The sequence below is a fragment of the Dipodomys merriami genome, unplaced genomic scaffold (genome assembly GCF_024711535.1).
Source record: "Dipodomys merriami isolate MVZ:Mamm:240054 unplaced genomic scaffold, mDipMer1.0.p SCAF_3, whole genome shotgun sequence".
Taxonomy (NCBI): Eukaryota; Metazoa; Chordata; class Mammalia; order Rodentia; family Heteromyidae; genus Dipodomys; species Dipodomys merriami.
In genome coordinates, this window is record NW_027204492.1 from 51,822,411 (window position 1) to 51,835,758 (window position 13,348).

A 13,348-nucleotide genomic window follows, 5' to 3' on the forward strand; every position below is an offset into this window, starting at 1 on the left:
ATTTGCATTAGCAGACAAACCAGTATGTATTTTCAATAATCTTTTTGCTAGAAATTCCATCCATGATATATTTTGTTATCCTGAATCAAGTCATTATATATCAGCTCTTTATACACAAAATATTATGAAACAGTTATATTAAATATTTTATTTTGATATTTATGAAAAAGTACCTATACTTTACTTTTATTTTAGTTCTACTATATATATGACATGGAATTACTGCCTTGACAGGACTTGTCCTTTTCGCAGAACTTACAGGACGAAGGAAAGAAACTTTGACTACTGACTGCCATGGACCTGGAACTCAGCAAACATTGGTGACTTGATAGGAAACACAAAGGAGAAGAGTGGTCAAAAAGTTTATCATTCAATACCATGAAAACAAAGCTGTGTATTAAGGAGAGGAAGAGACAAAAAATAAAACTGTGTAAAATTTTTAGAAACTTTCAATATTCAGGGTACATTAAGGGAACAATAATGTAAATCTGATAAAGTACTTAAAGAAATCATGTAACCTCCTATATAAAAATAAATCTGTTTATAATTGGTGAAATTCATTTGTTAATGCTTTGCAATGTGAAAATGAGTCATGTTTTACACCTGTTCATTGAAAATTTATTATTATTACTATAATCTTACATATCTATAAAAATTAAAATGGAATCTAGACATAGTGTTGTAGGTCTATAATCACAGGACTGGATGGTGAGGCAGAAGAAAAATTCCAGGCCAGCCTGGGATAAATAGAAAGATACTATTTCAAAAATAAAAATTAATAAAGTTTTAAACTATTGCTTCATCAAGTATATTTTGTTTTTATACTCATCCTCTTTTAATACTTTTATCTAAATTAATTATATTAGGATCACTTTGCAATCCAAACATTTTGTGAATCAATTAAAATGTAACAGTGATTTCTAGTGTAAGCATGGGACTAATATCAGTGATACAATTACACTAAACATCTTTATTAGGACTATCCTAGAATTATTTTAGACTTGATTGTACAAATACTGAAGAGAAACACTAAAATGATAGTTTTTTATTGGTTGATACATATATTTTCTTTATGTAGGTTTCAAGTTTGTAGTAACATCTTACATTTAGTATAATATTCTTGGATCTATTCTTTAAAATGATTTTTTCAAGTACATTTTTTCAATTTTCCATACACAACTGCTTTAGTAATTGATAATTTCATCTCTGGTTTTGACTATATTTTAATTAATAATTGAGAACATAGCTCCTACATTCAGCTTCAATCTACCAGTTCCTATACAGATATATCATCTTGTTTTTGTTATTAAACTATATATTCTGATATTACTGATAAGAATATCTCCCTTTTGTTACTTTTCAAACTATTCTTATTTTATATTCTATGCTGAGAATAGAATCCTGGCTCTCTCACATGTTAGCCACATACGGTAACATTGTGCTACACACTCAGCAGTGTTTTGGTCTTAACATTTTACATAGATCAGAAAAAGCTTAACACATCAAAGCTGCTATAATAGAAAAAAGTTTAATATGATTGCTATAAGGTTCCTCATGTTCTCCCCTCTCCCTTCTAGGTAAGTATTGCATTTGGAACACAGTAAAAGACTGACTGTATAGAAAATATAACTTGGCTAATCTGGTGTAAATTCAAACTGTGTAGAGCATACAACTGCTTTTTCCAAAGCTGTAAACTGTTTAAACATATTTCTTACATCTCACTTGCATTGAATATTAGCTAACTAGTCTTCCATATATTTCCAAACAAGCAATGATATAATTAAATTTCATTGTACCCCAAATATAAACTATTTATTAATTTAATAGAATCTTATTCTATTAACTGATTGTTGCATTCCATTACTTTACAAGCTACATGCTGTTTTTAATTTCTTGATATTTTGGATCACCAGCAAGTAAATATAAGTGAAGAAATAACTTGCTTCTTTGAAACCTATCACTGTATAATATCATTGTTAGCAAGTATACAAAATGTGTTTTGTAAGCATGAACATCACATAAGGACATTTATCATTATTTAAGATATATGTAACTTTCAGGCTTTACTATTTTTTGAAGATCATATTCTGAAAATTAACATTTATCATATTAAGTTATCTCAGGGATACTGAGGTTTAAACCTGTGGCTTTTTCCTTATTGCTAAATATGTGGGTAGTGTTCTACCCACATAATTGAGCACTAAACCATGAAGAGTTTGAATTTCATGTGCTTATTATATGTATAAAATACACAGCAGGTTTCAAGGTTGAGTGTGAAAGAAGAAAAAAATATATGTAAATAATTTTTGAGTTAATTACATGTGGAAATGGCAATATTCTGAAAGAATTGTGCTAAAATATTTTACTTTAAATTTATTATAGTTAGATCCTTTATATTTTAAAAACTTGGCCAGTGGATAACAATTTCATTTGACATGCTAGATCAATGTAAAATTCAGAATTTCTGAGCTGTACTATCTGGTTGACAATTTAGCTAAGGAGAACATTTCTTATTCAATATTTGTAGGTATCTTAACAAAATTCTAATTTTTCAAGTCCAATTAAAATGTTTGCTTCATAGTAGATTCAGGTTAGGCATTACTAATTCTATGATTGTTAATAAAAGCAGATAAAAAGCTGAATTATCATTCAAGATTCGACTTTAAAGCAAGATAAATAATACTAATCATTGAATGAGGTTAAAATGAAAAAAGATGGTAAATTTGCTTGGTTGTTAAGCATTGACTTAGCCACTTTCTAGTTTCTTTTTTGTGATTTTTTTGTTCTTTGTTTTTCCCCTTTTGTTGCTGTTTTTGAGTTCTGTATCTTTTATCTTGTATGTAAGTTTATCTGTTTTGGGGAGGGAAAGGGGGAGAAATAGTAGGACAAAGGGTGAACAAATGTGTCAACGATACTCACAAGACATTATGTTGAAAATGAACTGTACAACTTATGGAGGAGGAGCTTCCGGAGGGAAAACTGGGAGCAAACAAGGGAACATTGTTAAAAAAAGAGATGTACTCAGCATCTGAACTATGCGATTGTAAACTCTCTGTACATCACCTTTACAATAAAAATAATATTAAAAAAACAAAATAAATAGTTTTTGTACAACTTTACCATGAATGCCAATGAATATTTTGATCTTTAGGAAGGGTGAAAGTGGGTTTCTATTCTTATTTATAATAGATGAAACTTGCTAGATTTTATTTTCATAGATATAGTCAAGCAAAAGTATAATTACTTTTTTTGTAGATTTACTTTGTTCGGTGACTCTATTTGACATTAATGTTTAATTTTTTGTGGACCAAATTTTTCAACATGATATGTGGATGTAATTCTCTAAAATCATATGTGGTAAAATCATTTGGAGGGGTAAATATATATAGCAAGATATATATTAACTAAAAACAATGCTTCAAATTTTGTAAGTTTAAATATCTCAAAGAAAAATATTCCTCCAAATTTTGAATGATGAATTGCAATAATTGGTAAGGATATCTATTCTGAAATGTCTTCTGTCAATAGCGTATGTCATTAGGAAAAAATTCAGCATAAGAATTTTTTATGTATAATGTTTTACATAGTCATAAATTACAAATAAATGAAATTGAGAAAGTTTGGAAGTCATGAAAAATATGAGCCAAGTTTTGTAAATCTTCACAAAACACATTTAAATTTCATTTACATTTCAGTCCATCCTTGGGCTTGCACTCAGGGCCTTGGGACTGTCCTTGAGATTTGGGTTCAAGGCTAATGTTCTATCATCTAAGCCACAGTTCTATTTTCTAACTTTCTGGTTACTAATTGGAGATAAGCATCTCTTGGACTTTTTGCACAGGCAATATTTTGAACTGTGATCCTTAAATCTCAACCTCTTTAGTAGCTAAAATTATAAGCATGCACTACTGTCACATGGTGATATTCAGAAGATTTTTAAATATTTACACTTTTTTCTGATATTGTATAATGTAACAATAAAACCATCAATAATGAAGTGGAATTATATGTACACAAACGAAGTCATTTTCAATGAGTATTTACACTCTCACAGTTCACTAGTTAATTATTAGGAATAATTTTTTTTTTTTTTTTTTTTTTTTTGTCGGTGGTGGGGCTTGAACTCTGGGCCTGGGCGCTGTCCCTCAGCTCTTGAGCTCAAGGCGAGCGCTCTACCACTTGAGCTACAGCGCCACTTCCGGTTTTCCGGTGGTTTATTGGAGATAGGAGTCTCACGGTCTCTCCTGCCCGGGCTGGCTTTGAACCGCGATCCTCAGGTCTCAGCCTCCTGAGTAGCTAGGATTACAGGCGTGAGCCACCAGCGCCCGGCTTATTAGGAATAATTTTATTGACTTAATGAATAATTATGCTTATGAAAAACACAAGCTTAAAAATTGTTTTCTACTTGCTTTCCATTTTGAATATATTCATGATAAATAGTCATAAATGTCATACAAGTAATATGTGAAAAATATCTGACACACAATTGACATGTAGAGCAAAGTAGAGCTTAACTTCAACAGGGTAATCAGAGAATCTTTTCTGGATGAGGCAATGGAAGAATTGTAGAATTTCAATAAGGATGGGGAAAACAAGTTATACATATAGAATCCACACTAATAATTACTTGGAACAAAGAAAGAACTTAGCTATTGAAAGGTTAACAAGTAAGTCAGAATTTTTGAAATTATATGCTTTATTGTATATTTGAGAAAAGAGAGACTTAGGACATTTGTTTATATCTGAAAAATTAAAATGGTTTTCTGCGAAATTGTTCTAAATTCTCATAGTACTAACAGATTTTTCACATAAGACTATTAATATGGTGTAAATATTTAAGCAGATTTTATGAGGCAATATGTTATAAAAATTATTTCAATGTCTTTTGGTATCATTAATATTTTCTCATGCAGGTGATATAGTGAGATATATCACATGGTTTTTGTTGATATTCATAATGAAAGGTATTAGCTTTTTTGTATCTAGTAAAATAAAACTCATGAGATATATTACAGTTTTGCTGTATAAGATAAGTCAATTTCAAGATCACATGAGAAGAAGTAATTATATGAAACTATTCGGAGGAAGAGGATTATTATGTCAATTAGCTATAGCAAAAGTATTGGTAAATTTCACAATGTTTTAAAAACAACTAAAATTTTTCTAATAAGCACTGATCCACTAGTAATGTGATTCATTTAACCTATCTAAATTAAAATGATAAAAGTATAAGCATTTGAAATTTGAAAAATATTTTCCTTTCATAACTTCAAAGCAATGACTTTTTTATCAGAATGAATATTGTAGCACTATTTTTTGTTTAAATAACTCTAAATTACTTTAATATCAAACTTTTTCTCCCTCTAGTCTACTTTTGTATGATTAGTTATAACAAAATTGCATCCATTTTCCTTTGTTATAGAAAACCATTATAAGAATGCTTTTATTGCGAGGCACATTTTTAATGTGTGTCAATATATAACAAAATAAGTATGGAATAATTAACATGTCATAGGTTATCTGAAAGAAGCAATTTTAGTTAATAAAATACCAAAAATGCTAACATTTTGTAATAAATTCATTTTACTTTTGACATTTTTTAGTCCACTACTAGTAATCTAAACAAAAATAACAAAACCTAATGAATGCTCACTATGTCCTTTGGTATGGGAATACAAAGGAATATTAAATTAACACAAAGAGAATAACATTGTGACACTAGTATAATATTTTTGCATGGAAACTACGCACATGCATTTTCACTAACACTTGGATGTGACTAAATCACCCTATGAAAAGACATTATTTTTCACACTAATTGATATATGAAAAGCCTCATTTGTCAAGAAATGTAAAGACTTGGAAAAAATTATATTAAGCGAAGTAAGCCAGACCCAAAGAAACATAGGTTTTATGTTTTCTTTAATTTGTAATAATTACAATGTGCTAAGAAATGTACAAGTAAACCCAATGGTTAGGAAAAGACAAAAAATAACAGTTGGACATGACAAACAGGACTGTAAACATTCACACATTGAGACCAAAGGAGGATATTCTTAGGAGAGGAGCACAAGGGCTGAATATCTGTGTGCATATTATCATATGAAACAATGCTTATTGAAATGAACTCAAGGAATGGAAAAAAAATAGTTTTTAACTTTACTTTTGGTGTATTGTTCTTGTAAGTTTTCCCCTTTTTGTCAATTTTCTTTTATTTCTGTACCTTTTGTTTTGTATGTAAATTTATCTGATTTAAGGACTGGAAGGGAAAACATAGAAATGGTGGGACAAAGGTGAAATAATTCAGTAGTGATACTCACTAGAAACTGTTTTGGAAATGAGCTGTACCACTGGACAGGGGAGAAGAGAAGGAGGGTAAAAACAAGGAAAAAATGAGCTAAGGTTGATACTATTCCAAAAAATGTATTTACTACCTGACTTATATAACTGTAATCCATATTATATCACCTTTTCAATAAAAATTTATGTTAATCCTCCATATCTGTCTAAAATTCTTAACTCATTAGATATAAATACAAATAATTTGGTTGAAAGAGAATATTTTTCCTATAGTCTCTTCTAGATCCTTACACTGTAACTTACTTTATTCTCAAACATTTCTTAATAGTTAGACCTGACTCAGGTTCAACATTTCAAGTCTAATGTAATGAATCCCTAACTTACAGCTTACTTTTGAATAGTAACAACTATGAAAAGTCAGCTCAAGAAGGACCTTGAAGGTTAACTGAGAGCCATGTCAGCTTTTCTACTAATATACATTAATAATTTGACAAAAGAAATCAGATAGAATAGTATAGATAGCAAAAAATTACTATAAACAAAACAGTGAACAAAGCACTGTTTACAAACAATGTGTTATTTAAAGCACAAAGAAAAGGGATATAAGTGAAATTCTTGCTTTGCTAAAATTTGCAAAAGGGTACACATTAACATTTAATGAAAGAGTTTATTTTATCAATAATTATTAATACATTTTGCCTCACTAGTATATAAGAAAGGGATTTTCCTAAGATTATTTGACAAGTATAATTATATATATATATATATATATATATATATATATACTTTTCATATACACACATTATGTGCAAGTATATATGGAATCGTTAGAATAACCTATAGAATTTTTAAAAAATCACAGCCACAAAAGTATATGCATTTTAACTATGTGCTTTTTATTTTAAAGTGTTTTCTGTCAAACTTAGTATTCACATGTAAGCTATACACTAAAATATGACAATCCAAGTGTATTTTATGAATTATTTACAAGTTAAAAAGAATGCAACCATTATGTCAAGCATGTATAATTCCTATACCATTCAAATATATTATTAAAATAAAAATCAAGAAAGAAAAGAATTTCACCTTTAATGAAACCTTAGCCAAAATGCTGAATATGCTTATACTGTCAGAGAAAAAGTGAATATTTACAGTCAAAGGTTGTTTGAAAGCAACTACTGTAAATCAAGTGACCAAAAGATCATAATGTCCCTATCAAAGCTTCTTTACAAGAAAAAAAAATAATGACATGCAATTGGAAAAATTATCCAGGTAAGCAAGATATACAAGTTATTGAATATCTTATCCTTCCAAAATATTTCTTGTATGAAATGTAGGAATAATATCTTTCAATGAAACAATCAAATTAAAATATTCTATGAGTATATATATCACACTTTCTTGAATCATTCATCTACTGAAGGGCATCTGGGTTGGTTCTATAACTTAGCTATGGTAAATAACGCTGCAATAAACATAGTTGTACTGGTAGCTTTAGCATGGTCTTGTTTGTGATGATTTGGGTAAATGCCCAAAAGTGGGATTGCTGGGTCATAGGGGAGCTCTATGTAGAGTCTTTTGAGGAACCTCCATACCACTTTCCAGAGTGGGTGAACAAGTTTACACTCTCACCAACAATGCAGTAGGGTTCCTTCTGGTCACATCCCCTCCAGCATCTGTTGTTATTAGAGTTCTTGATTATATCCATTCTAACTGGGGTGAGGAGTTATTTCAATGTTATTTTGATTTGCATTCCTTTTATGGCTAGAGAGGTCGAGCATTTCGTCATGTTTCTATTGGCCATCCTTCTTTCCTCTTCAGAGTAGTTTCTCTTTAAGTCTTTAGCCCACTTATTTATTGGCAGTTGTTTCTTTGAGGATTTGTTGTTGGGGGATTTAATTTTTTGAGTTCCAGGTATATTTTAGTTATGAGACCATTGTTCATTGTATGGCTAATGAACGTCTTCTCCCAAACCGTGGGCTTTCAATTGATATTGCCAGCTATGTCCTTTGCCATTCAGAAGCTCTGCAAGTTCATTCAATGCCATTTGTCCAACCTTTCTTTGATTTCTTGTGTTTCTAGGTCTCTATTAAGAAAATTTTGGCCTGTGCCAAGAAGACCTAGAGTTTCTCCTATTCCATCCTGTAATGTTTTCAGGGTGTTTCCTTTGACTGCGAGGTCTTTGGAATTCTATGCCTCCATCAGAAAAAAATGGCATTGCCCCATTTGTTAGGAAATGGAAAGACATGGAAAAAATTATATTAAGTGAAATAAGCCAGGCCCAAAGTAACATATGTCCCATGGTGTCCCTTATTTGCAATATGTCTGAGACAAGCAGAAACGATCAGATAAGTTGTTGGTAGGAGAAATGAACCCCAAGATAAGGTCTCAAATGATTTTTCTTTCTTGCTATTTTTTCTAACATTTATAAGATGATTTCTTTGTTGCTTTGTATGTCCCTCCCCCATGGTATAACCCGTTTTCACTGTATTTGATGTTGGTATAATTTGGGGAAGGAAAGGGAAAAAACAAATTGTTTAAATAGGGATACAGGTGGACCCATTGCAACAATGAGATGTAAAAGACGTTATGTCCAAAAATAAACTTTACAACTTTAACAGAGTTGGGGGGGTGGGGACGGGAAGGGGACGGGGTGATGGGAGGGCCGGGATGGTAAGGGGAAACAAGGAAGGAGGCAACAATGCTTGATAAGAAATGTACTCATTACCTTGCTCATGTAATTGTAACACCTCTGTACCATATTTTCACAATAAAAAAACTAATTAATAATAAATAAAATAAAAGAAATTATGCTTTGAGAAGAAAGAAAACTAAAACTTTTAAAGATAAACAAATCAGCAGCTTATTTTAAAATGAAACATGCAGAATGGTTATGGTTTATGTTGGTTTCTACTGTACCTTTCTTTAGTCCAGGAAGGACAGCTAAAAAGAAATTTTGATAAAGTTAAATAAAATATTTTCTTTTATTCCACACACATTATATAAACGTCACCGAAAAAGTCACATTATATTTCAATCTCAACCTCATTTTACAGAGGACATTATCATTGAGGGTCAATGAATTTTGTATGTTTTAATCTGTTTTATAGAGTCTAAAAGCAGCACAATATTATGCAATATGATGGCTTCTTTGGAAGCAATTATTTGCTTTTTCCTTAAAGGCAATCTAGTTTTTTTTTTTGTGTGTGTGTGTGTGTGTGTGTGTGTGTGTGTGCGCGCGCGCGCGCGCGCACGCTGGGCTTGAACTCAGGAGCTAAGGCTGTCCCTGTACTTATTTGTTCAAGGCTAGTGCTCTACCACTTTAGCCACAGCTATATTTCTGGCTTTTTAGTGGTTAATTACAGATAAGAGTCTTACAGATTTTCTTGCTCTATCTTGGCTTTGAACCATGATCTTCATATATTAGCTTTCTGGGAACCTAAGATTGCAGGCATCCTGTATGCAATCTGCTTTGCACATTTTTTAGGAATTCAAAGTTTTGAATAAACTCGGTACATTTTCTAGCTTTATTATACTTGACTGCAATGTCCAGTCCAGTTTCTAGCATGAAATTTTCTACTAGTAAGACAATGCAAGGAAAAACACTGCCTTTGTCTTAGGGTGTTGTCTCCAAAGTCTGATGTGGAAAATAGTAATAGTAGTGACCAAAACCAACAGATAGTAGCACGAGAAATGCCTCAATAGAATTGTTGTTATCCTAGTTTATGAAACATTTTCTGCAATTTAGTTGCTCTTTTAAATAAAATTTTAAATTGTTTATTGCAAGTAAAATATTATTAGAAATAATTATTTTCTAGGCAAATTTAAGCATTGCATTGGTAACTTCTTTCAAAATCATCATAAGTCTTGATATGCAATAAGATTGAAAGTCAAATTTTAAACAAATAATTGTATATATAATTACCAATACAAAACAAATAATATGTATATACAAAATAATTATATGTAGACCATATCTCTATCTATCCATCTATCTATCTATCTACCTATCTATCTATCTATCTATCTATTGAAAACTTGGGTTAAAATCAACCTGAATAGATGTTTTTCAAGTCTATTTTTTGTAAACTGTAAGTCTAATGGTAAAAAATGATTTTTAACCACTTCTGTGTTTTAAGACATATTTAATGATAAATACATACAAATTAAATCTCAAAAGATAGCTCAAAATTCATTAAAATCAATTTGAGTGAAGTCAATCTATTATGAAGGAAATAATAAAAAAAAAATGCAAGAGAGAAATAGTAGACCAGAAACAGAAATTTTAAGGTGAAAGAATGAAAATAGTGTTTCTGCGTTATCATAGGCATTGATAAAATTAAATTGTTCAATATTGAACAATATTGATTTATATGCTTTACATTTCTTTCCCATCACAGTACTTTTCAACTAGAAGCACAATAACTTAATGATAATATAATGTGAAGTAGAAAAGATAATAATGTTTTCACAAAACTCTTGAGGTAGCATTGATGTTCCAAATGGAAGTCAGCTGCTTCCTAGCCCTCCAGTACACTAAGAAAATTCTCTCTCACACAGACTCACATCCATACATACACTTCCTTTACTGTTGTAATAAGTGTTGAGATATTTAAACAAGTTTCAAGTAGACTGGAGTAAAAAGAGAGGATTATTTTGTCAGATAACTAGCAAAATACTTGTTTGCATTTTTAAGGCTACTTTTTCAGTTTGGTCCATACCTCAGTAATCCAAATTGTATTTCATTTACTGAAAAGACTAGAAAGAAGGAAATATGGAGATTCTGGACTAATTTCTAAGAGTATGTAGTTATTAAAAAAGAAGCAAAATAAATGATATGACAACAATTAAAATTATTCAACTGTATTTAAAAATCTAAGATCTTTCTTTACAAGCTGAAAAGTGAAAAATGGTTTATAAACCACCAAAGCCAAATATTTTCTTAAAACTTAGGACATCAATCTGATTCTGTACAAATCTCCAACATTTACTCTGAAGAAGCACATAAAACATGATCAACCAAAGCAGTCGCTTAGCCCTTTGATGTAGTATATTTATTATCATATGATAACATTGAATTTCATAAGCTTAATTATTAATCATCATGATTATTGACATTTTTGCATTGCATGATGTCCATTTTCAGATATATTTAACAAATTCAGTGCTTCTTATTTATAGTTTAAAGGTTTACTAATAAGATTTTCAAGGAATCTATACTGCTAAAGCATTTTGTAGCATCAAGATAAGTTTAATTTTTAACATTTGAGATATTACACTGTGAATGATATAGCTTTAATGATTTTTAACTAACAAATGCAATCAAAGTATTGTATTATGAATAATTGGTAATCTATGAAATCATTTATGTACAATCTAAGATAATTTTATTAATTTTGATAATAAATCCAACAAATTAAATTTCTTAACAAGAAGATTGTTTAATGTTGCATATTTCATAATTAAATTATTAATTAATAATACAAACACAACTGTATACAAGTGTAATAATATACATTTTTATATTTTATAAATGATTAATTTGAGTAAAATTGACGGTTTTATTTTTTCTTATTTGCAATACTGTGATGACATCAAATGTCTTGTGAATATTAAGCAACATCTCTACACTTGAGCTGTACCTTCAGTTTCTTTAGACTTTCTCATTATTACTAAAAATTATTTTATAAATTCATAACAAATGTAATTACCTTATTTGATTAGTGAAACAATGGAAATACTGGACTTCCTGTACTTCAGAATCAAAGGAAAATATAACATAAGGTATAAATAATAACTCAATCACTTCATATAAATATTACTAAAGATTATCACTCACTATCATGATATAAATTTGGTTATATTGTTCTATAAACATGTTTTAACATCTGTTTCATAATCTTAACTCAAATATATAAAATATACATTAGAATTATTTATGTAGATGTGAATGAGAATTGCCTGTAAGTAGATAATGCTATAGAATAGTTAAAATGTCAGTAAAACTCACCATAAAATTGGTAGTGTCGGCATGATGCTTGTTGATTACCAGGCACCAAAAGAGTAATCCTATTTACATTTGTTTTCTCATGTGTAATTTAAATCACACAAAGATATTTTAATTAACCATTTTCAAAACAAAAAACAACTTATTGCAGTAAATAAGAATTTAAAATTTAAATACTAGTTGATGTTTGCTCACATCTCTATTATTAGCTATTCAGGAGGCTGAGATCTGAGGATCACAGTATGAAGCAGCCTGAGCAAGAAAGTCTGTGAGACTATTACTTCCAACTAACTACCAAAATACCCCAAATTGACTTTTGTGGCTTTGTGGCAAAAGTTGTAAAATACTAGCTTTGAGCATAAAAATTGAGAGAGAACATCCAAGTCTTGAGTTCAAGCCATAGGACTGACAGACACCCATATACTCAGACACACAGACAGACACACAGACACACCCATACACACTCAGACAAATTCACACATACACAAACAGACACACATACACACACAACCACCACCACCACACTGAAAACAAAGTTTATGTATTTTTGAGAAATGATTAAACCTTTGCCACTACTCATTTATTAAAAGATGAAACTTTATTTATCACTTTGCACATGAATAGTTGCTCTTTAACTCAAGACAGTACAATTTTACTATACTTACTACTACCTAGAAAAATAAAATAAATCAGAATTCAGAATGTGAAACCTAGAACAAGTTCCTCATTTATTTTCTTAAGCCAAGCTACTCAATAGTTTGTACTGAAAATCAATAGAATGAAGTGAAATCAGTATTTTTTTTAAATGTATGTACTCGAAGATTATAATGGCAAATTAATAAAACTATGTCTATTTTTCCTTGAGTGTTGCTAAATTAAAGCATTCTAAAAGTCATATCAAAGCAATCCAGTTCTTCTTGATGTGGTATTTGAATTACACCAGTGTTTCTGCTTTTGATTGAAAAATAGTAAGTTCTGGTGTTACCTTACCTATATATGGATTTTGAATGAAAAATAGTGATAATCAAATCAATTTCTCTG

The 13,348-nt window shown here is 30.1% G+C and overlaps 1 protein-coding gene across 6 annotated transcripts in view; it reads right to left on the minus strand.

The window, feature by feature from the left end:
- The window catches only part of LOC138839469 (protocadherin-11 X-linked), a 713,759-nt gene that overhangs the window by 111,217 nt on the left and 589,194 nt on the right, over nt 1-13,348 (minus strand). For 3 of the 6 annotated variants that reach the window (XM_070039045.1, XM_070039043.1, XM_070039040.1), the window contains one exon: nt 9,220-9,243. The exons of the other annotated variants lie outside the window; for them this stretch is intronic. In XM_070039045.1, coding sequence (XP_069895146.1) covers nt 9,220-9,243 — 24 coding nt within the window. The remainder of the gene's footprint in view (nt 1-9,219; nt 9,244-13,348) is intronic. 6 annotated transcript variants of the gene reach the window in all.